The 23,573-nt window shown below is 47.5% G+C and overlaps 1 protein-coding gene across 1 annotated transcript in view; it reads right to left on the reverse strand.

The window, feature by feature from the left end:
* LOC146174607 (putative cytochrome P450 301a1, mitochondrial) overlaps positions 1 to 19,231 on the reverse strand; it is a 71,086-nt gene extending 51,855 nt beyond the window's left edge. Inside the window, exons 1-2 of the mRNA XM_084585417.1 lie at positions 19,181 to 19,231; positions 19,072 to 19,132 (exon numbers count right to left, since the gene is read on the reverse strand). Coding sequence (XP_084441543.1) covers positions 19,072 to 19,132; positions 19,181 to 19,231 — 112 coding nt within the window. The remainder of the gene's footprint in view (positions 1 to 19,071; positions 19,133 to 19,180) is intronic.
* Positions 19,232 to 23,573: the final 4,342 nt, after the last annotated feature.

The following is a 23,573-nucleotide window of genomic DNA, read 5'->3' on the forward strand; positions in this document are numbered from 1 at the left end:
CGGTAATCAACACAAAAGCGTACCGAGCCGTCCTTTTTTTAACTAACACTACTGGGAAGGACCATGGGCTTGTCGAGGGACGGATAATATTGCGATGGAGCATGTCATTTACATTTTCTTCAATTACCTTTCGTTCAGAGAGGGAAACCCGATAAGGCCGTCAGCGAACGATAGAGTTACCTTCAGTAATGATGCGATGGTGCGCAACACTAGTCCGTCCCAGTGGTGGGGAAGTGGCATCAAAAATGGCTTGGTGGTGTTGCAGTGTCAGCAGTTCTTGACATTGGTTCGGCTTGAGGTTAGGATTAATAGTCTTTGCGAGAACAGAAAGAGAGACGTCTGACGAAACACGTTGCTGAGGCGGAGGGGCTGTGAGCACCATCAAGGACAAAGGTTGAACATCCACCAAGCAGGGAAGAGAAGTTCCTTTTGGGAGCACGAGGGATTCACGTGAAGTGTTAGTGGCCGCTACTGTCGCTGAGCCGTTGCAGAACCTCACAAGACTAGACGGGAAGGCGATACCGCGTGCAAGCTGACGATGAGATGGTGCGATGAGTACGTCCCCGTCAGTGATGTGGTCAGAAACAACGGTAAGCAGTTTTTCGCACTGAGGAGGCTAAACAGTATCAGCGGCGGCAACGAGGGGATGATGTCGTTCAGAAACTTCTGATGAAAAATCGCTGTCTGTTATGTGGATAACACGGTCGCCACAAGAAATTAACGCCGAAGCGGTTGACAAAAAATCCTATCCAAAAATCATCAGATGCGCACAAGGTGAGAGCACAGCAAACTGCACATGATGGCGGAAGCCGTCAATAACAACTCGGAAGGTGCGCTTCGCTAAAGGGCGCAAAGGGACGTCATTGGCTCCACGGAGTTCAGGCCCATCATATGGTGCCGTCACTTTTCGCAAACGGTAGCACAAATCAGCGTGAACAACAGAAATTGCAGCCCCTGTGTCAATCAATGCTTCGACCGGTAATCCTTCAGCGAAAACAGAAATCACATTATGCGGGCGATCAGAAGGACTTTTAGTAAGTTCGCAGAGTGCAGTTTGACCTAACGCTTAGTTTTCCGGATGGCGGACAGGGAGAGTTGTTGCGGGTCGGAGAGGGGAAACTGAGCCTCAGACGAGGATTCTGGAGGTGGGGATGATCTTCGAGGTGGGCTTGGAGTAAACCAGCGTTGATAATATGACGTTGAAGGCATGTCACTTTCGAAGGTGTCGTAACCACGGCGCTCGTTCTGGAGGCGGTGACGACAAAAGCGTAATATGTGTCCTCTAATGCCACAGTAATAGCAAACTGGTCGGAAGGGGCGCCAAGGTGCGTAATAGGTTGGTGCAGGTTGCGCCGTCGCTATTGCATTGACGTGATTGTAGGTTGGTGCCAGTCGGGGCGGGCGAACCAAAGGAGGGGGGGATGCTGCGACGTGCGCGTAAGTCGGTACTGGGCAGGGTGCCGGAGGGTCAGATGCCATAGGTTGGGTGATTGTTGCCAGCTCTTCTTTGATAATGCTGCGGAGACCGGCGTCATTAGAAGGTACGGAAGAATGATCGCACACGTGTCGACAGACAGGCTTGAGGGCCTGGAGCTCTTCACGAATGATGGCTCGAATAAGTGCCCGTAGATCGAGATCAGCATAGATCGGGCCAGTAGCGTTGGCGGGCTGCAATCGGGAGGACTGCAGCTGGTCGATGCGTTGGCAGGTCGTAATAATGGAATCAATAGTTGAAAGATTCTCAGCAACTGGGGTGTTATAAGCCATCGAATTGATTCCTTTCAAGACGTGGTGTACTCGTTCAGGTTCTGCCATGGTGGGACTAATACGCCGGCAGAGTGCAAGTATGGCCTCTATGTAAGACGCATAGGACTCATCGGGACCTTGACGGCGGGAAGTGAGCTTTTTCCTTGCGACCTCCGTCCGAACAGCCGGGTCGGCGAAGTACTGTCGGAACTGCTGCTTGAAGGTGGGCCAGTTAGTTGTGTGGGGCTCGCGGTTGATGAACCAATTCCTGGCGACCTCAATAAGGTAGAAAGAAACGTTAAGAAATTTCAGAGCATCGTCCCACCGGTTGTAGGCACTGCAGCGTTCATAGATGTCAAGCCAGTCATCGACGTCTTCATCGCGACGACCAGCGAACAGCGGCGGGCCGCGCTGTCGTATGGGCACAGTCGGAGGGGGTGGTGCAGCCAAGGTAGAGGGTCCGGCCGGTTCGTGGGTACTGTCGGTAGACATAGTGATGGTGGTAGTTGCCAAACGGCGACCGGAACGTAGCTCCAGCTAGAGGCAGGGCCCAAGGCAGCAAGGAAATTCAATTTCACCTCCACCACTTGTAAAAGACGGCTAGGTCGAGACGGCGAGGTAGGGACGGCAAGGACAGCGAAGCCTTGTCTAGCGCTTTAATCCGATCACGAACCCAGGCGCGCGCCGGAGCCGGCGCCGAGGGACGATGATGGTGGTATGTACAAATGAAAGAAGAAGATCATGCCATGTACAAATGGAAGAAGGTCCACAGAAGGCTCACACATCTCATTATTGCTGCGCTGCTTAGTTGTGCACGGACAAAGGAACTGGACAAACGCTGAGGTTAAGCGCAATCTACCAAACGAAGTTTTATTTCTTAGAATAGGAAAGAGGAAACACAAGCACGCGACATAATTTGAGGATCGTGACTACACATCAATCATAACAGTTTACTGTAACAACAAGAACAACTAAGGAATAAAACCAGGAAAATGAAAATATGAAAAATAAACACCTTATCAAAGCCCGGGATGAAATCGCACTGACCCCCCCCCCCCCTTCATGCAAGTCTTTTGTTTCTTCTCAAAATGTCTATTTCCCGGCGGGAAAGGGCTACGGAAGGGGCGCTAACGTAATCGCCTTCTTTGCCAGACACCATCCGCGTCAAAATAACCGGGTTTTGGAAATATGGGCTGCACTCGTGTTTCAGACAATGGTTCGCCAAGCTTTCTGCACCCTGCAGGAAACGACATTTCTACCTTTCATTGAGGCGTCGTCCAGTTTGCCCTACGTAGCACTTGCCGCAAGAGAGGGGAATTTTGTAAGCTACCCCCTTAGAGCATGGAACAAAAGGCGAAACATGCTTAACGCCGCACGCACTTTTCTCATCTACAGTTACTTCCTGGTTAACTTTTTTGCAGATGCCTTTAAACTTTAAAGGAGCTGAAAAAAACAACCTTCACATCAAACCTCTGCCCAATCTTCTTCAGCCGGTGCGAGATGCCGTGCACATAAGGAAAGACCGCGAAAGGCTTGTTTCCATCACTTTGCTTCGGAGGCGAAAGCTCTTGGTGTATTCTTAAGTTCCTTAAGCAAGTTTCAGCAACGCCAATTAGAAGCCTTAAGGGGTATCCAGAAGAACCAAGCCGGCCCATTTGGAGAAGCAAGCTATCTTCCATTTTATGGTCATATGACTTAGTGAGGGCCTGCTTCACGCAGGACAGCGCGATGCCTCTCTTTACAAGCTTGGTTTGCCCGGATAAAAAGGAAGTATGCTCTTATCTACTCTAGTTTTATAAAACCAACACGTGTGGTCGCTTGAGAACACTAGACTGATATCCAAAAATCATATCTGGGAATCTGATGGGCATTCTGACGTGAATTGCAACCCATGATGTGCACGCGGGAATAGTGATAAGATATCTTCAGTTCTGGTCTCCGAGTACAAATCATATGGCAGGCAAATGAGGAAATCGTCGACATACCTGAATGACCCTGTAACCCCCAACTCAGTTAGCTTCGGATGCGGTTGCCTCTGGTCAAGTACAGATTGCTGTAGATTGGTAGATTGCGCTTAACCTCAGCGTTTGTCCAGTTCCTTTGTCCGCTGTAGATTGGTAGATTGCGCTTAACCTCAGCGTTTGTCCAGTTCCTTTGTCCGTGTACAACTAAGCAGCGCAGCATTTATAAGCACAGCTCCCTGAGGTACGCCTCTCTTCACTGCGTGAAATAGAGTTGGCCATGTGGAGTGGTCATAAAAATTTGCCGCTCTTGTAAATAGTGTCCGATCCAGTTGTAAAGCTATCCATTGAGGTCGAGGCTGGGCAAGGTTGCGAGAATAGCATGATGAAACACAGAGTCAAAAGCAGCTTTGATGTCAAGGAAAACGGCTGTCAGGATGTACCCAGCGTTAAGGTATTCTTCAAGTGATGAGACAAGTGCGATAACATTATCAGTCGCAGAAATATTTTGGCGAAACCCGTTCATTTCTTGAGGATACTCATTTCGGCTCTCGAGGAACCAGGTGACGCGGTTGCAGATCCTTCGCTCCATAAGCTTACCCACGCCACTCAGTAGGGTGATGGGTTGGAAGGATGCGTAACTTGTTTGTTGTTTAGAAGGTTTCAAAACGGGCACAATTTTCGGCGACTTCCATTCCGTGGGGACCTCGCCAGACATCCAGGAAGAATTGTAATATTCCAGAAGTCGAAGATGGGAATTGCGAGGCAGTTTTGCGATTGCGTCATAGGTCACTTAATCATGACCCGGAGGCATTCGTCTGTTTAATCCTGCGATAACTGAGGATAGCTCTCCAAATGTGAAAGGTAGGTCCATCGCGGGCACTGCTGCCTGTGGGATGTCTGACAGACCATCTGTGGAGTGTGCGGAAGGCCCTGAACCCGTTCATAGGAGGCTGCAGTACTCTTCTGGGACTTCTTTAATTGATTTCCGTTCATGCAGAGATAGTGCCGGGAAAGAATGAAGCTGTTGGAGGGGCGAGCGCGTACCGCGAACTATCTGCCAAAGTTTGGCTACTAGTTGGCGCACATCCAGCGTAGAGCAAAAGTCACGCCATCTCTGCCGACTAAGCTTATCCAGATATCGTCGAATGTGACGTTGTGCCCGTCGCCAGGCGCCAAGGTCTTCAAGGTTTTTTGTGCGCAAAGCTTTCCTTTGAGCTCGCCTGCGAATAGCGCAGATCCTTTGAAATGTCTTGTCATTAGAGGGTAAGATGTCGCTTTTAGCTTTGATTTGTGTGCTTTCTCTTAGGCAATAAGCCATTGTCGATATTAGTTCCTCATTTCAACTTGCAGCAGTAATTCCTCTGCTTGCAGCTTCTTTGTATGCATCACGGTCTGTAGATTTGATGAGAAATTTCTTTGGTGCCCTCTGTGCACATACAGCAGATATGAGTACTGGGTAATGGTCACTTCCACGTGTTTTCAGATCGGTGCACCAGCCAAAGTTGTGGGCAGCTAGACTTGTTACAATGCTGCTGGCAGTCGTCAGGCCTCGGAGATAGGTTATGCTGCCGTCATTTAGCGGTTCAATTGAATGTTTTAGAGAAGTTCTGCAAGCTTGGCACCTCGGGTACATGTGTGTGAGCTTCCCCAAATTTGATTGTCAGCATTGAAGTCTTCGCAAATAATATGTGGAGTGGGCGTCCTTATAATCAAGTTTTGAGGCCTCGAAGCCTCGAATGGCCTGCCTGGCTCAAGATAGGCTCCAATAAAGGCATACTCTTGTCTCCCAAATACTGCTACGGCGCACACATATTTGTTATCATTGTGAGGCGTGACTTCAACTAAGGAGGCCGGGATATCTGCGCGAAAGCCTATAAACAATCTGCTGACGCCATCTGGTCGTTGTGAATGATGAAAGTAGTGTCCATTTAGTCTGAAAGTTTTCTCCACGCGCGATTCAGAGATGACTATGAAAGGGAAGCGGTATAGCTCGCACAAAGTGCCGAAAATCAGAGAGTTTTGAGCGTAAACCACGAACGTTCTACTGGAAAATGGTGCATATGCGAAAGATGTTGTGGGTGGTCAACTGTGGTGAAGCTCTTCCTGTCGAAGCTATGGTTACAGGTGTTTGATATTACGCCTTTGCGAAGAGTATGAGGCCGAGAACAACGGTTCTATTGCTAAGACAGCTTCTTTCGTTGTCCTCCCATGTATGTACTACAGTGCATGCATGTGTGTGTATATACAAGTACCTATGTGCGTGGAAGACAATAAATTCCCTCTACTATAAGCAGTGTGCTCGTCTCACAAACCATATGTCGTTGTCTCTAACCCCATCGCAGCCTACCTAAATCCAACTTTCTTTCGAGCTGAAGTCCTGCCATTTAATTTTCAGAACCATATTCGTATTTGTTGCACCAATTAAAACACTGTTTCATATGCTCCCGAATTTTAACGCGGTAGCGTTAAGGAGCTCGTGTCGCAGAAAAGCCGGTGTCGTCGGCGGCGTTGGTCGTGAGCGATAAATCCCGGCATGCACTTCATAAATAAACATGCACTTCATAAATTAAAAGGAACTTCCAAGATGGGCTGGGTGGGAATCGAACCAGGGTCTCCGGAGTGTGAGACGGAGACGCTACCACTCAGCCACGAGTTTTTTTTTTCTTTATTGCATGAATTGGTACAAATACATCAGTAAAAGATCGTGATTGCGATGCCCCTTGGCTGACAACCGTGTCTAATGGACTTTCATTACCACAAGTTCGCCCATCAGACTCAAGACCTTCTCCGCAGCGTCTTGCTGCTTCAAAATTTCTTTTAGTTTATACACTTGTTCAACAAAATAATCACATACAGTTCGTGCATCGACATCACAGTGTCTATAAGCCATCCTACTCCTCCAAATACTGTGAAGGCCCAGTAGCATGATGAGGTCATACTGAAAATCATCATTAATAGTTGTCAAGTACCGAATTCCACGTGGCGTCAATGGCAGGTCTTTTTTAAGTGTCCTTTGTAACACATCCCAGTAAAACACCGCATCCCAACAATCCAGGAACACGTGCTCAACTGTTTCAGGTTTCCTACATAGTAGACAGTTTGAGCCCCAAGGTACAAAAAGGCCCTTTTCTTCCATCCATGTTTTGACTGGGAGGGTTCCTGTATGCAATTTAAAAAAGAATATTTTTACGCCCGGTGCAACAGTCATGTTTTTAACTCGTTTGAGCACATCTTTCCCTGGGCCTTCACAGTATAAGGTTCTGTACAATGGAGCTGGGAACAATTCTGAAATAAGATCCTTGTACAGTCGCTTAGGCGGTACCGTCGCTAAATACTCTACAGAGTACCTCACGCGCAAAAACTTGAACGACCACACCACTTTTCGCAGGAAGCGTGACACAGTGTATCCCCGAGCAGAGCATGATGAGACTATAAACTCTGGAATTGCACTGGATAGCATGATTTGTATAAAGGTTCTCAGGAATGCATCTTTTTGGTCACGTAGGAAACAAAACCTTAAAACCATCTGCCGCACATATAGATGCATTAGAGACAACCCTCCATATTTAACTCGCCGAAAGAGATTATCTCTGCTAATTCGTTCCCAGTTGGACGACCAAATGAAGACCGCAAATACGCGATGGAACCTTTGTATATTGCTTCGAGCACAATACAATACTTGAAGTAAATACATTATTCTTGCCACCAAAAAGGTATTGCATACAGTCGCACGGGCGAAAATAGAGAGGTTACGTCCCATCCATCCTTTCGTCCTTTCCCGTATTTCTTCCGCTTTTTCATTCCAGTAATTTGTATTTTCCCCGTATTTGTCCAATGGGACTCCCAAATAAACTCCGGGCTTTGTAGCCCATCTTACTCCGCAGAAAATTTCCGGTTCCTCTTCCCATTCCCCGTGCCAGAACTCCGAGACTTTTCTTTAAATTAACAGCACTACCAGTCTGCCTGCAATACCTTTGTGTTACTATCAAAGCTTCCGCAACGCTTTCACGATCTTCACAAAAAAGCGCCACATCATCAGCGTATGCGAATATTTTCACTTCACATACTCCCAGCTTAAAACCATGGCTGTATTCGTTAGCAGTTACCAATCTACGCAATGGTTCCAAATATATAGCAAAGAGGAGAGGAGACAGTGGACATCCCTGCCGCACAGATGCTCCTACATCAATTCTTTCAGATAACACTTTGTTAATCATAAGGCGTGCAGAACAACATGCATAAGCCATTTTAACTCCTTTCCATACAACGGCACCAACACCAATATGTTCCAACAAACTGTACAATATTTCATGAGACACACGATCAAATGCTTTTTCGAAATCCACTTGAATCATGGCCACTCTCCTGTTTAGAGCATCGCAGCACTCGAACACACTACGCGCTACATGGATATTATTAAATATGCTTCTGGTCTTTATTCCACATGTTTGACGAGGTCCAACAATATCTTTTATAATGTATTGCAATCTCTTAGCTAACACCTTCATCAGAATTTTATAATCAACATTTGTTAACGTGATCGGTCTATAGCTTGTAACTTTTAACAGCATGGCTGGCTCATCAGTCTTGGGAACTAAGACCGTAGGCGCGTTGCTAAACGACGGTGGCAGATAACCCACAGCAAAGCACTCCTTGAAAAGCCTGTAAAGCATGATAGCTAACTCACTTTTAAGGCTCTTGTAAAAGGCCGCACTCAAACCATCTGGACCCGGGGACTTTCCTACATTCAATTCATCAATGGCCTTTTCTATTTCCTACACACTTATTTCGTTCTCTAACTCTTCAGTAACTTCTTTGCCTAATATTGGCATCAGAGGCAAAAAATTATCTCTAAACCCTTCTTCACTTGGTGCTTTGCTCGAAAACAGTTCACGGTAATGTTCCACGAAGGCGTTCGTAATTCCGTCTTGCTCATCATGCCTCTGCCCCTTGTATTCAATAACCGTTATCTCGTTCGCGCGCGCATATCGCTTTTCATCAGCGAGGGCGCGTTTTGTTGGAGTCTCGCCACCCAGCCATTTTTCCGTGCGCGCTCTTATCGCAGCGCCTCTGTACTTCTGGGCATCCAAAGCTTCTAGCCTAACTCTGATGCCTTTTATATCATGCATGAACATACCCGGCGTTCGTTCTTCTTCACGCCCTAAATATTTTAAGAGCTCTTGCAGTTGCTTTTCTTCTTTCTTTTCCTCATACTTAATAATGGAAGAGCGCTCACTTGCATTCATTTTAACCTCCTGTTTAAATCGTTCCCAGGATTCAATACAGCCTGTTTCGCTCTCATAAAAATATCCATGCTTTCCTTAACTTTTCTTAAAAGTAGTTCGTCTTCTGTAAGCCTCGAGTTTATTCCTCAGGAAAAGACAGCAACCTGCCGAAAAACCGACTGCATGACTTACGCAAACATTGAAGCATGACCGCGAAAACCAAACACCATATTATCTGTTTGCTGCTCATCCTCAACCTTTGTTTCTTGTATGGCTACGATATGTAAATCTAGTTCGCTCAACAAACGGTTCAACTGCACTTGCTTCCGTCTCGAGGCGAGCCCCCGGACGTTTAGCGTGCACACTTTTAGCGTTTTTTACCAATAAGCCATACTCTAAACCCAGCTAACAAACAATGACTAAAGGCTCACTTCTTGTCTTTCGTCGCGAGTGAGCGACGAGGAACGCAACGCGGTTTGCGATAAGGCTAACTTGCCTTTCTTAGCGCCTTCCACCCTCCACTGCTTTTCTAGTCGACGCAGTTCCCGTTCTGTAGCTGGTACCTTTTCGTAGTCTCGTGGTCTCTTCATGGAGGCGGTTGTCATATCCATCGGGGACTCAGCAACGCTTCCTTCCGAAGCGCCTTTCGCTGTTGGCTGATCTGACGACATAGCAGCCTCCTCCCCCTTTCCAGTCGTTTCTGCAGCGGGTTCGCTAACTTGCGTCTTCCCTCCGCCGGTGGTGTATTCCGGCTGTCGGACATCAGGTCCTTCTCCGGATCCTGTAGGGGGCAGGGCTCCAGCGTTCTCCAGTTCCTCCTGGTTCATGATCAACTCGCTCCCGTCGTCTTGAGGGGGCACAATACCCGTGGCCACACGGGCACACGTGCGGACGCATCCCTCCTGGTCGTGCCCGAAGATATGACACGAACTACATCTCGGAGTGCGGCAATCACGTCGAATGTGGTCTGTCTTCTTACACCTTAAGCATATTGGTGGCCGTCCAAGCACCACCACTAACACATGCCCTCCGTAAAACTTGTACATGTGGGGCAAATCATAGATCGAAAGCCCCTCTTTGAGCACTATTTTTACTAGCCGAGTTGTCGATTCGGCCTCTTCAAACCCCGGGCTGTTCCACTGCTCACAAGTGACTTCTTTCACATCTCCAAAGTCTTCGAACGCCTTCTGCACCGCTTCACCCGAAACGTAGAAAGGCACCCAGTGCAACTTGAAAACCAACTCACGCTTGTTCGGGTCGATGACCGTACAGTATGCGTCTCTTCACTTCCAGCGCTCCTTCTTTCAGCAGGCGTTCCTTCGCTTCCTCAGTCTTCATCTTCAGCATCCAGATATGAGACATCTGGAAGGGTCCAATGCCAGCCACGTACGGTAGTGCACCGGCCTTTTCCAACCACTCAGCCACGAGTTCGATGCTTGAAAGCGGTACAAAAGCGCTTCTAGTGAATGCGGTGTTGCCTTAGAAACGTGCCGTAGAACGTTATACTGCGGTGTATATCGGTAATTATGAGCATGTTACTTAAAGAAGTCCCAGTTACACGAGTAGCGAAGTACGTTTCCGCTACATTTCTTCTGCGCTCTACGCACGTGCAGAGCCATCTTGCGGCAAACACAGAAGAACCCCTCCTCGCAATGCGCGGCGCTGCCCCGACACGTGGCGCGCCACTCGCCCCTAATGTTTCGCCGTGCACCCTCACGGGTTGTAGAATCAGGTGTCTTTCCTTTCTTTAGATCACTATCTTCGCTCACCCGCTCCTCCCCTTCGGGCCGCGCGGGTACCGGTGCGAGGATGCCCCAATACCCTTGCATTTAATAAGTTTTCTCGACGAGGTGCAATAACGCTATCGCGTTCCACTCTTGAAGGCGAAGCTTAAGCGTCCTCCAAATTTTAATATATGTTTACTTCGGACAGGATTTTTCGCTCACTGCTTTCAACGCCGATAACGAAGGCGTCAGCATTTTGTGCGAGACGAGATTAGATCTAAACGCTATCGTAATAATGCAGCACTTACATGAATATTAAACAGCACCTGAGCATTACGCCACTAGCTAATATATACAGCCTTTGTGAAAAGTGTAGAGCCCAGAGGGTTTGCTTTTATGCCGTATTTTATGACTTTTTTAACACACGTTTTAGTCCTAGCCATTAGAGAGGGTAGGAAGAAAACGTGTCTTCCATTCAGCAAGTTTGAAAACCTTGGAATGCATTACGAGCCGCATACCATGGGTGTACATGGGCTCATAATCGTTAATGCCCACATTTCCTGCAAGACGGCGGTTCAGATCGCATCAAGTTCGCGGCAAACATGACTGGGAGAACTTTGTGTTGTATGTCTCATGGCTTACTTCGTGAGGGTGATTAATGTGATGGGAGATATGAATTCGCTGAAGAATGAAGAGGTCATGTTGAGCGGGATGAGAGTAAAACGCTTATGAAACAGGACAATATAAATGGCTGCTCTATATATACGATAAGAACAATGAAAGACATACAATTATTCCATTGTAGGTATTCTAGCTACGTTGCTGTAATTAGCAGGAACAAAACGAACGCTGATATGTTTGTACAATTGTAGCGGTAATCAGTTTCTCAAAAGTACAGTCACATTTCAGTCGCTGACGCTCCTATTTGGAGCGAAATGGTGCTTGACATACTATAGCAATAGCTTCAGAGAGACATGAAAGTGAAAAAAGCCGGGATGTGAGTAGTATAGCTCGAGATAACGTTTTTAATTACGCGTTCTGCATCATGAGACCAGTTCACAGAGATCTACACCTAGGAGCAGTTATGCGATGTAACGCTTACCGACGTAATACAAGTGCGAGGTTCTAGTTTTGCGAGGTCTACAATTAATATTAGGTACATCAGTAATTATTTTTCAGAATCGAATGATCGACATCGTGTTGCCATTACATTACAGTTACTTCCAAATTTACTTTCAATTCATATATCTCCGTTAAAGCGAAAGTTTATTCTCTTCAGTGAGCGGGGTAATGGAAAGGAAAACTCTACTGGGAGCTTTACAGGCCTTCATGCATTTCGATTGTCCATACAGTCAAATATGAAAGGTGCTACTGCATGTTGAGTATTACAGTTATAGAAATGGCAACAGTTAATAGTTGCGTTGCAGTCAAGCTGCTACCACGCTTGTTGCAGTGACGTGCCCCCCTCCCCTGCCAGCATACTAGCGGCTGACGGCCTTGGTTTCCACAACTAGGTTTCCCCTGTTTTCGTTGATGCGACAGTGGACCATGCTTTGGAATGAATAAACATATTTGCAATGTGAGAAGCAATTTAAAATGACTATATTTACAAGAAATATGAAAGTAGGCGATGGATTACATAGTACTACGGGCAAGCGGCGATCAGCACGACCAAAAAAACACGCACTACGTTCTCTTCGCGTTCTCCACACGAGTGCACCACTTCTTCTTCGCAATTTCCCACCCGTGGCACAGTCCGCTGGGGCAAAATCACTGTCCCAGTGCCAAGAGGAGGACGAGTAACGGCTTGGTACCGTTCGAGGCGAACCACATGAACCAAGTAAGCCGCACGCCGGGCGCATATCTAAGGGATGTAATTTCGTTGGCTACCTCGGTCTCCTCGCAGAACACGTGATGAGGGCTGCTGTGTGGGGCAGCAGTTTCTCAGAGAAACCAAAGTGCAGAATGGAAGTCCAAAGGAGGACGAAGATTCCAAGAGAAAATTTGAAGTCCTGACGCGGCGATCGTAAATGCACTTCTGGCGGAGTTGGACCGAAGAGAGGTGTGCTCGGGCTACTTGGCCTGCCGATTTGGCTCGTGCGTTGGTATCTTGGGAGTACTAAGTGGTGAATGCTTCCAGTAAAAATGTGCCCAAAGGCAAGTGGGCGTGCTGAATAAACAAGACATAAGAATGAGAAAATCCAGCAGTGTCGTGGCGGGAAGAGTTGCACGCGAAGGTGACATATGGAATTGAAAGGTTCTAATCGCGATAGTCGCCATAGCGACCATCGCTATCATGAGTTTGGAAGAAGCACAAACATATTCCTGCCTCCACGCAGATATACAAAGCATGTCAGTCATCATACGACTGAAGTGTTTGGTGAAGCCTGTTTAATCCCGGTGTAATAAGCAGGAACGTGTTTGTGCTGAGTAGAAGAACGGGGAAGGTATTCGATCAGTAGTTAGAGCAAGTAGCCACACTGGTCGGTAAGAAATTGTCTGGAACTGCCACGAGAAATGAAGACTTATTTGAGGAGAAAGCCGGTAACATCAGTGCAGCACACCTGGTTGCCAAACGAACACATGGTTGCGTATTTTGTGCGTGTGGTCTGTGGCTGCGCCAATCAATTTACTGCCTTAGACTCGACATTAGAAATAGGCAAAGAAGATAGATGCCAACCCTGTGAAAAAGTAGCACGGATTGTGGAGCGGTTGAAGGGGATGAGCAGGCAACAAGGATGGCTTTTTTGGCGTTGACAGAGACAACAAGCGGACACATATCGCCGCACAGAGCGTGAAAATGTTGGCCAAAAGTAACGGCGACACACCTGGGCGCACATGCGCAACACTCCGAGATGTCCAGCGCAATGCAGGTTATGGAATTTGTCCAACATATCCGAGCACAGCCGGTGGGGCACCACAGTCAGCAGTTAAGGCCTATATGGTGATAGATTGCGGCAGAATAAAATGCCATATTGAATAGTAAACAAAGATAAACGAAAGCCAATACGAAATTCTGTGATTGCTGCGGCTGTAGTCGGGCCCAGCGCCCCCACTAAGAATATAACGTTAGATGCAACACAAAATGAATATATATATATAAGGGCAAATATACAAATAAGTAATAGATTAAGTACTAAGGACCAACGGCAATCAGCACGATAAAAAACAACCCGTGATTCGTCTTCTCATTCCGCGCAAGAGCGCGCCACGTCTTCATCATTATCCACCGGTGGCAGTATCTAAACGTGCTACTAGTACATGTTGGCCACAACCCATGGCAGTAAATTGTATCCTAAAGACAGGATACAGCCGTCCAGCACGCCTTGGGTTTTTTTGTTTACCCTAGGGTTGCCAGCGGATGCCCAGTGCTCTGCAGCGAACAGCAATACATGCGCGAGAAATGACAGAGGACATCAGTAGAATTGCTGCTTCCAGGGGCGCGCACGAAAATTAGCATTTTAAAGGCCTAAGGCATCGTATAACCGGGGTAGGGGCACGTCTTTCCATGATAAACGGTTCAGTCGCCGATAGTCGACGCACAGGAAAAATCTATTTCTTTGTTGTTTTGAGTAAGAGGACCGGTGCTTCCCAAAATCTGTTCAATAGCTGCATGGTTCACATCATCTAGCAAGATTTGCTAAAGTTGACCCCGAACAGCATGGCGGCGGTCGCACATTGAGGACCTTGTAGGAGCCTTGGCGAAGTGCAGATTTTATAATGAGATACCCCGCAAAAGGAATGCGTCAGAGAATGGACGAGGCAGAAAAATCAACCGCTGTAATTTCGTGGCCGCTTCCACGGATGTTGTGAGTGCTGTGCTAATGTTGCTTTAATGTGAATCGCTGATGTTTGGCGTTGCTACGGCAATTTTCTTGCTGATGGGAGGGAGAGAGAGATGGAGTCGCCATGCAAGTTCTTTCAGAAAAGCAATCATCGTGAACTTGTTCATTATGTGCGTAAAAAAAGAGTCAGTGTGCAGCCGCTGACGCAACGAAAGTTGTAACTGAACTTTGTGTGTTAATAATTGTGAAGTAAAAATTAAACATAGACATAAATAACTTGAAAGTAGAAGACAAGTAACCACATGCAGCCGGTAAGATACGAAATCGAAGTTTCCGAATTTTACGTCCAATGCTCTGCCACTGAGCAGCGCCGACGGCTGTTTAATCTTCTGATCCTTAGGTTCCTATGTTGTGTTTAAAAATTGTCCGTGAGATTGTTCACGATCGCCACCCTCTTTAATAGCAGCGGATGTAGAACGTCCTGCGATGCAGCGAGAGTCACGTGGAAAGTGATCTAGCGGGAAGGCTGTGAGCTGCGTGATAACCTTCTTGCGGTAGCTACGACGTGAAGGCCACCAGAGTCGGAGCTCTCGTTGAGCAAATTACGAAAGAAATGCGGGGAAACACTCTCAAGGATAGCTTTGAGGCAACACAAGTACCTAAGGAGGACGATTAAACAGCCGTTGCCGCAACCCTGAGGTAGAACTGCGGACGCGAAATGCAAAGCTCGTGGGTTCCTCTCACACCAGCGGCATGTGATTGTCTTCCTTCTATGTTCCAGTAAATTACCTCCGCAATTAATTACTGCGCAATCCTTCCGGAATAAAAATCAGTTACTAGTCAGCGGCGTGTTGTTTCATATCTGCCCTGCCAGTACGTGCTTTTCGCGCTGTTAGACCATGTCTCATTTGCATCCAAAATAGCTAACCCAGTTTTCTGTCTTCTTAGTATGCCTGTTACACATGGACACCCAGAGTAAAAAATTTACATGGTGATTTTATTTTCATGTGAATAATTATGTATGTGGTTTTATTTTTGTTTTTGTGACGAATACTTGTCATGTGCTTATGTAGTTTTCTGTGAGACATGTATTGTCGTTTTTCTAAATATGATGTACTACTTTTGCTGCCAAAGTAAACGGCTGGGTGCCTGTGGCCTTGTCAAGCTGCCCAAGAGGCAGCTTTTACTGTAGGCATCCTGCCACCATGTACTTTGTGGTGGTGAAATAAATAAGGTTATTAAAGTAATTAGAAGCTTGCCCAGGTTGGGATGCTTGCTTCATCATCCATGAAACCTTCAGGCTTCCATTCAGATGTGCAGTTCCGCCCGGCGAAACTCTGACAAGCTCTGACTGAAGGCCAATGAACGCTTGAATGCTCGATCAAACATATGTCCATTATTGTTTGGTGGAAGCACTGCTGGAGACATGAAGTGCGCATAAGATAAGCATGTTTTTTAACTATTACTCTGGCGCTGCGTGGCCTAAAATGAAGTTTAAACTGGCCTCCCGCATTACGAATTTAAGGGCCGTGCAATGCTGCTGACGGCCTTTTTTTCTGTGCGGCGAAGAGTCCATTATCAGGGAATAGTTATCTCCAGTGTAAACAAGAGTAACTATTATACGGCAGTCGAGAGGCGCTGCCAAGTCGCTGCTCTGAAATTGCATGTTGGTCTCATTTTGGAGTCACGGTTTCGTCGGGTGCTGGTACTGCGGCATGGTTGCGTCGTCGTTTCTGAAGTGACAGCTTTTTCATCTTGAAGTTTATCTCTTCAGGTGAATCTTTGTTCACAACGTCGCTGAAGTTTAATTGCCGTGAATATTTTGTCTTGGCGCTGAAGCAACCCCAACTACAACTTCAATTCAACAGTTTTTTTTTTTAGTTTTTTCTACGATTGCTGCTTAGCCTTTCGCAGGCAGCCGCAGCACAGTGTTAGGGGACAGCTGTGAAGTATCGGGCATGTATTCGAAGTGGCATCTGGAAGCCTCCATGTCCAAAGGAATGCGTTATTTGTTTCACATTTGCTGTCACCTTTTATTCGGGGGATCTGCGCAAGAATATACGAGATTATAACAGAACCTCCATCTTCCTGGACGATGGCCTCTAAAACGTCATAAGAAGTTGCTTTTTAGGCGTGTAAGATCAGCATTATTGGTACTTGCTTTTCTCGGTCTGCCCGAGAACATTCTTCTCTTGTAAAAAATTACATCTAAAGCATCGACTTAGAAAAAGGGGTTCAGCATTGGAGAAAAGGGTTTAACTTTGACTTAGCCATATAGCACGGCATCTTACCATGGAGCTAGGGGTTCTCATTCCAATGAGTTCTTCATAACATCCATATTCGATTAGCCGTCCTCTGGGTCTTTCCAAAGGTATGAACTTCTGCGATTGTGCATTCCATCGCTTTTAGCATAACCTCCTAAGCCACCACGCTATCGTCGCATGCCAGCCTCTTTCTTGAAACCCTTCACCTCCGCCTTATATCATCTCGTGGGGACAGCAGTCAAGCAATCAGGAAGAAAGCCAATGGCTTTCAGAATAAACTTTTTATTGAGCTATTTGCGCACTCAAAGAACTGAACAACTCGGCGGCGATACAAGCAACATTTGCGTCATCCGTCAAAGAATTGTGTTACCGTTTCTCTTAGCCGCACTCAACTTACATTTGCCGAGGAAGCTTCGAAATTGGGACCAAAAAGCGCATATATATCAAAAGGCGTGTAACCAGCTGCACGCCGCAAAAGGCATTCTAAAAAAAATCTCGTCCCACTTCTGGTCACAACCAAAGGAGTGTGCAAGTTGCCTTTAGCATAATCATTGCAATGCTTCGTAGCAATAGGTCGAAATATCCGATTTTACACATACATGCTCGAGTATTTCGAGAAGTGAGCTTGCTAACGTGGGCTCTGCTACTTTTTTACACAGATATTTGGTGACAACAATAATATTATCTGCTTTTACCAATTTTTCATCAGGTTATTCGAAGCGATGCACATGATGACGATGATGATTGCAGGACGAGTGAACGTTCTGCGTAGTTTTGGCGCTGCCGCGGTGGTGCAGTGGTTAGGGCGTTCGACTGCCGTACCCAAGAACGCGAGGTCGAATCCCGGCCGCGGTGGCCGCTTTTCGATGCAGGCGAAAAGCAAGGCGCTCGTGTGTTGAGCGATGTCGGTGCGTATTAAAGAACTAAAGGTAGTCAAAATTTTCAGAGCCCTTCACTATGGCGTCTATAATAGCCTTAGTCTTTATGAGACGTTAAACCCCCATAAACCAACAACCGTAGTTTCATTTCTACGCCTCTTACGCTGGTGTCATGTCACAAAAGCCAAAACATTGACCAGAGTAGAAAGTGAACGAGCTTTGCACAAAAACAATGCTTCCTCCAGAGATCAAATACGTTGATGGTTTTAGTGAGCGTGTTTAACAGCTGAATATATACCTACCACAAATATTTTATATTTAGTCATTTCCATTAGACGTTTGTGCAAAACGTTTGGTCAAGTCTGTAGAAAGAGGTGAAAAATTGCCACATTACTACGAGTTCGTGCGTAAGGGAAGAACGTTGAAAAGTGCTAAAGCACAATAAACTAGGTTTAACCGAGGCGCAGTGCAAAAAGAGGTTACCGCATACAGCCAGTTTTTTCATCAGTTCGGATGCTATGCTTCCCTATTCTGAGCTATCTGTTACGATTAAAGTTGCTTCCTCCCATTTTTACGGAGTCCTGAAGCAGGAATAGGGGTGCGGACACAAATTTTAGTTCTGCTACAAAGTGAGTGAGAATTGCAGTGAGGGATAAGTTGAGGTGACGATTTTATTGACAGTGGAGGTTCACACAAATTATCCTTTCTCGCGCTGTGCGTTTGCCTGGTAACGTAAAATACGTACATAAACAGCTTTCGCACACAGCTTTTTGTCTTAATATTTTTGTAAGTCAATTCTGACAATAAATGTTTTGAATCTCCATATTATTACAGCGTTGAGAAACATTGATGAAAATATCGACTGCATTATTTATTCTGTGGTAGCATTTTTGTGTCATTGCCTCACCGCCTAGGAAAGCAGGTTCAGAGAAGTTTTGCTACAAAAAATATCTGGTGGTGGGAATGCAGCCTACCTCACTTGTTTGAGGCGTGTTCAAAGCATTGCTTGTAAAAAAGCAATGACGAAATTAGTTTTTTGGAACATCAAGAGTAAAGCGATGGGCGGATCCTCCAGGATGTGCTATAGCAGCCACGAGTAACACCTGGCTTAGGCAATATTCGGTTCATTTGCACTGACTAAACACTACACATGCAATATTTATTGTCGCTGTGCACGTATTGGCCATAATTCTCTCACCGCAAGTAATGCTGACGGCTGCATTACGAATGCCCAACATCCCAATAAGAAAGTCATAGGGTTGATTGTTTTTAATTAGTGAATACGCAAATGTTGTGAGCGCGAATCACACTTTTTTTTCTCCGCTCTGAACATTTTTTTCTCGGGCCGCATGATGAACACGAAACATTGCGAATTTATTAGCTGAAGTAGCAAAAACAAATTCCTTCTTGTATGCTCTCTATTGTTCTTTTTCATTAAGGGACCGGCTTTACGTACGCTAATCAATCGGATGTGAGTTGACTCACCAATCAGAGGAAAATATATCCACGAACTTCCAATAAAAGGCAGGGATGTAATCCTCGGAATCTGATCAAAACGTTTTTGAGAGGAGTTACAACAAGTCCTTCCACGTACGGAGCGCAGAAAGGAAATGCCTTCGGCAGACGTCTTCAGCACGCGATGCATATTGTTAGATTTCAGACAACTACACAGTGGGCTCACACAAGCGACACTGCAAATACTCAGTTTGGAGCGATTGTTGTTGCCGTGCGTCGGCCTTAAAGAGGCTGACAATGTATGTCAGGGTCGCTGCACCCAATTCACTGCAGCAAAAGGCTAACGCGCGCAAATCTTTAGCGTAGACGCATACAGATGATCTGACAGGTCCGCCTCGACCTACGAACTGGAAGCTTTAATCTCTCGACCCTCTCGACAGAGCAGAACACTCTCTAGGCTCCGATATCCTTTTCTTTTTTAGATGGTTAAGGCCTCCTCGCCAGTTTCGAAATAAAGGAGAGAAAAAGAATTTTATAGGTTTTCTGCTTGCGACGTCATACAATTTTCGCTTAAACTTTGTTTAAAAAAGATTTAGCTTTGCGAACAGTTGTCAGAGAACGATCTGAATAGCTGACTTTGTTGCGCCTGTTTTTGTGGAAAATTTCACTAAAAAGGACGCGATAAGTGAGGCCAGGTAATAGAAATAATATTGCGAACACAGGCCAGCTGCACTTTGGAAAGGAAGTATGTCGGTGTAAAGGGTAAAGGAGACCTGACTGTTTCAGACGGCATTCTTAGCGCAGAAAAGACACGCACGCGAGAGAAAAGGATGGACACGGGACAGTCGTGTGTGTTTTTCTGTGCGTTGTGTGTTTTTCTGCGCTAAGAATGCCGTCTGAAGCTGAAAACCATCTAGCCCGTCTACAATTTCTTTTCAACCTGACTGTTTCTTCCAGGTGCACAGTAATTTCTATTCTTTTTCTTCACAAAATCACACGGCGAAAATTTTTTACTTATAGCGCCACTTCCAAGAACGCTCTATAAAAGCTCTTATCCTTTCGTTTCGGTTCCCAAGCGTCCATTTGCACCAGCTATACAAAGGAGTGGTGGTGGTAGAAAACATTTATATAGGACAAATACAGGAGGTTATGCGTGAGCTGACCCTGAAGGGGCCAACCCTCACAAACACTAGGTGGAGGTCCCTAGTTCGGGACCCCAGTGGCGTCTGCCGCCGCTCGGGCTCGCCCGACTAAGGCCCGTTGGGCCTTCAGGTCGGAGCAGCCGAGCAGGGTCGCCTCCCAGTCCTCCCGGGTTGGGTTGGGGTGAGGGGGGATAGCCGGATTTGAGGGGCAGGCCCACACCATGTGGTAGATGTCCGAAGACACCACCCCACAGTGCGGGCAGCTGCCAGAGAAAGCAGGGTCGAAGTGTTTTAGAGCTGCCGGGCACAGCAGTGTGTTTGTATAGAGGCGGAGTAAGAGCCGCTCATCCGCCTTTGAAAGGCCTTTACATGGGCGGGGGTAAAGGCTGTGGCTAGATTGGTAGTAATTTACGATATCTTTGAATGTATAAGCCGGATAAGGATCAGCGTCCTGGTCGGAGGGGGAGGAGGAGGAAACTTCCCGGAGAGAGAGCGCGCGGGCGGCGGCGTCGGCAGCCTCGTTTCCAGCCAGCCCCTGATGAGCAGGAGCCCAAATAATATATCGGGTAGCGGGGTCCCCAATGTAGGAGCTATTTTGAAGTATTCGGTAGGCTAGATAAGGGGTCCAGCCCTGTTCGACATTCCGACAGGCCCCTCGCGAGTCGGAAATTATATATTTCGAGTCAGAGTGGGAAGCAGCCAATGCTATGGCGACCTCCTCCGCATGAGTTATGTTGCGGGCCCTGAAGCTAAGTCCGTTGACTGTTTTCGACTCGTGGACGACTGCGGCCGTGTACCACCCCCCATGGTGCGGGCCAGAGGCGTCCACATAAAAAACGCCGGGTTTAGAACCATAATGGCGTGCCAGGGCTTCCGCCCGCGCCAGGCGTCTGCCATCATGGTCTTCGCGTGCCATTTTAGCGGGAAGAGGGCGTACGCGGAGGGCGCATCTCCACGGCGCTGGAATGCGTGCCCGTTCTTCCATAAGTGTCGTATGTTTGATGTGGAGCCGGGCAAGAAGGCGGCGGCCCGACTGCGTCTGCGACAAACGCGTATATTGATTTGTGAGGTGCGCTTCCCTCAGTTCCCTGAAGGTGTTCACCATTCCCAGTGCCATGAGGCGCTGGTTTGAGGTAGTCACCGGAATATCGAGGGCCCGCTTATAGATTTTGCGGAGAATGACCTCGAGGGCATCCTCATCTTGCTTCCGCAGGTGGAGATATGGAGTCGAATAAAGGATTCGACTGGTTACGAAGGCGTTTGCCAGCCGCAAGGCATCCTTGCTTCGTAACCCCCCGCGTTTATTGGAAACCCGGCGGACCATGCGGCCCACCTGGTCCCCCACCTTGCGGAGTTTAGCCAATGTGGTGTCTGGCTTGCGGTGTTGGTGAATGAAGAGTCCTAGTACTCGGACTTCTTGTGTTTCTGGAACTGGACCTGATTGAAGAGTAAGTTGAATTTTAGTAGTGCATTTTGGAGAGGGGCGGATGTGCACAAATTCCGATTTCTGTGGGGAGCATTGAAGGCCGCAGCGGCTAGCATAGCGCTCTACTATAGCCGCCGCCTGCTGCAGGCTGGCCTCAATGTCTCCAAGTGAGCCCTGTGTAGCCCACAGGGTGATGTCGTCGGCGTACAGAGCATGCTGCACGCCCTCGACAGCACCGAGCTGGGCCGGCAGGCGCATCATGGCCAAATTGAATAGCAGGGGTGAAAGCACTGCGCCTTGCGGCGTTCCCCTGGTACCTAGGAGGAAGGGGCCGTGTTCGTTATCCTGAATGCGGATGTAAGATTGGCGGTCTGTGAGGAATTGGCGGATATATTGGAAGGCACGGTGGCCACAGTTGGTTTGACTTAAATGAGTGAGAATAATATCATGCGTTACATTGTCGAAAGCCCCCTTAAGGTCCAGGGCGAGTACGACCCTGTCGTTATGAGGGCACTCGAGGGGGTCAAGGACTTCACGATGTAGTTGAAGCAAGACATCCTGTGCGGATCTGTGTGGGCGAAATCCGTACATGGTGTCCGCGAAGATATGTTGTGTCTCAAGGTACTCAGACAACCGGTCCCGCACCATCGTCTCCATAAGTTTGCCCACACAAGAGGTAAGAGAGATGGGGCGAAGGTTGTCCGTGTTTATTGCTTTGCCGGCCTTTGGTATGAATGTGACCACAGCGGTTTTCCAATCAATGGGGAGTGGCGTATCTCCTCGCCATATTGCATTGATGTAGTCCAATAAAGTGGTATAAGCTGAGTCAGGAAGGTTAGCTAGTAATTTAACAGTGATTTTGTCCCGGCCAGGTGCAGTACCACGTTTCATTTTGCCCAGGGCTGCCCGTAAGTCGTGGAGCTTAAACGGCTGATCAAGCTCAGCGTTCTCAGAGCCTGCATAAGAGTACGCCTGCCCACGGGTGTCCTGTATGTTGCACAAATATCGGTCCCTGAGTTTGTGCGCGAGTTGTGTAGTATTACCAGAGAAGGTGTGGATTACACGCTGAAGATGTTTTTGTGTTTCTCTACGGGTCTGAGTTGGATCAATGAGGGCGCGAAAGAGGCGCCATGTGTTTCGGCTGGACATTTGACGCGCTGCCGTGTTGCACCTATCCACCCAGTTAGAGTCGGCGAGCTGGACCGCATACTCAGCCGCTCGCTGGGTGAGCTCGGCAATTCGAGCTTTAAGGTTTCTGTTATGTTTCTGCCGGCGCCATCGGCGGACGAGGGAGTGCCGAGCTTCCCAGAGGTGGAGTAGGTGGTTGTCCACATCCGATACCACCTCTGAAAGCTGAATCTGAGTTTCGGTGGAGCGAAGGTGTGAAACCAAATGCTGGGACCATGAGGTGTACCCTTGCTCTGTAATGGATGTTGTGTTGTCGAAATTTTGTCTGAATTTCGTCCAATCTGGGAGACGGGCTTGTGTTGTGGGTTTAGAGAGTGGACGAGTTCTGATTGTGGTATTGATAATGCAGTGGTCGCTGCCGAGGGTTTCCTCGGTGTTGACCCAGTCTGCATGTTGGATGTTATAAGTAAAGGTGAGGTCCGGACAGGTGTCCCTTGTCACGGAGTTACCAAGTCGGGTTGGGTGGACGGGGTCAGTGTGAAGAGTGAGGCCCAGCGTGGACGCAAGCTCCGCCAACCTGCGCCCTCGCTTTTCTTCACGGTGGTAGCCCCAAAGCCGACTGGGGGCGTTAAAGTCGCCTACAATCAGGAGGGGGTCTCGACCCGCGACTCTCAGCGCTCGGCTGAAGAGGTCTGAAAAAGAAATGTGTTGCAGTTTAGGAGGACAGTATACATTGAGAATGTGAAGTGGTGGGTCCTGCTTGCGGAGAGGGAGGAGAGTCACCATCACATAGGAATATACAATTTGGAGGTCGAGGTCGACAAGATTAGCTGTGT

This window comes from Amblyomma maculatum, chromosome 11 (assembly GCF_055883805.1).
Source record: "Amblyomma maculatum isolate TAMU_Amacu chromosome 11, ASM5588380v1, whole genome shotgun sequence".
Classification (NCBI taxonomy): domain Eukaryota; kingdom Metazoa; phylum Arthropoda; class Arachnida; order Ixodida; family Ixodidae; genus Amblyomma; species Amblyomma maculatum.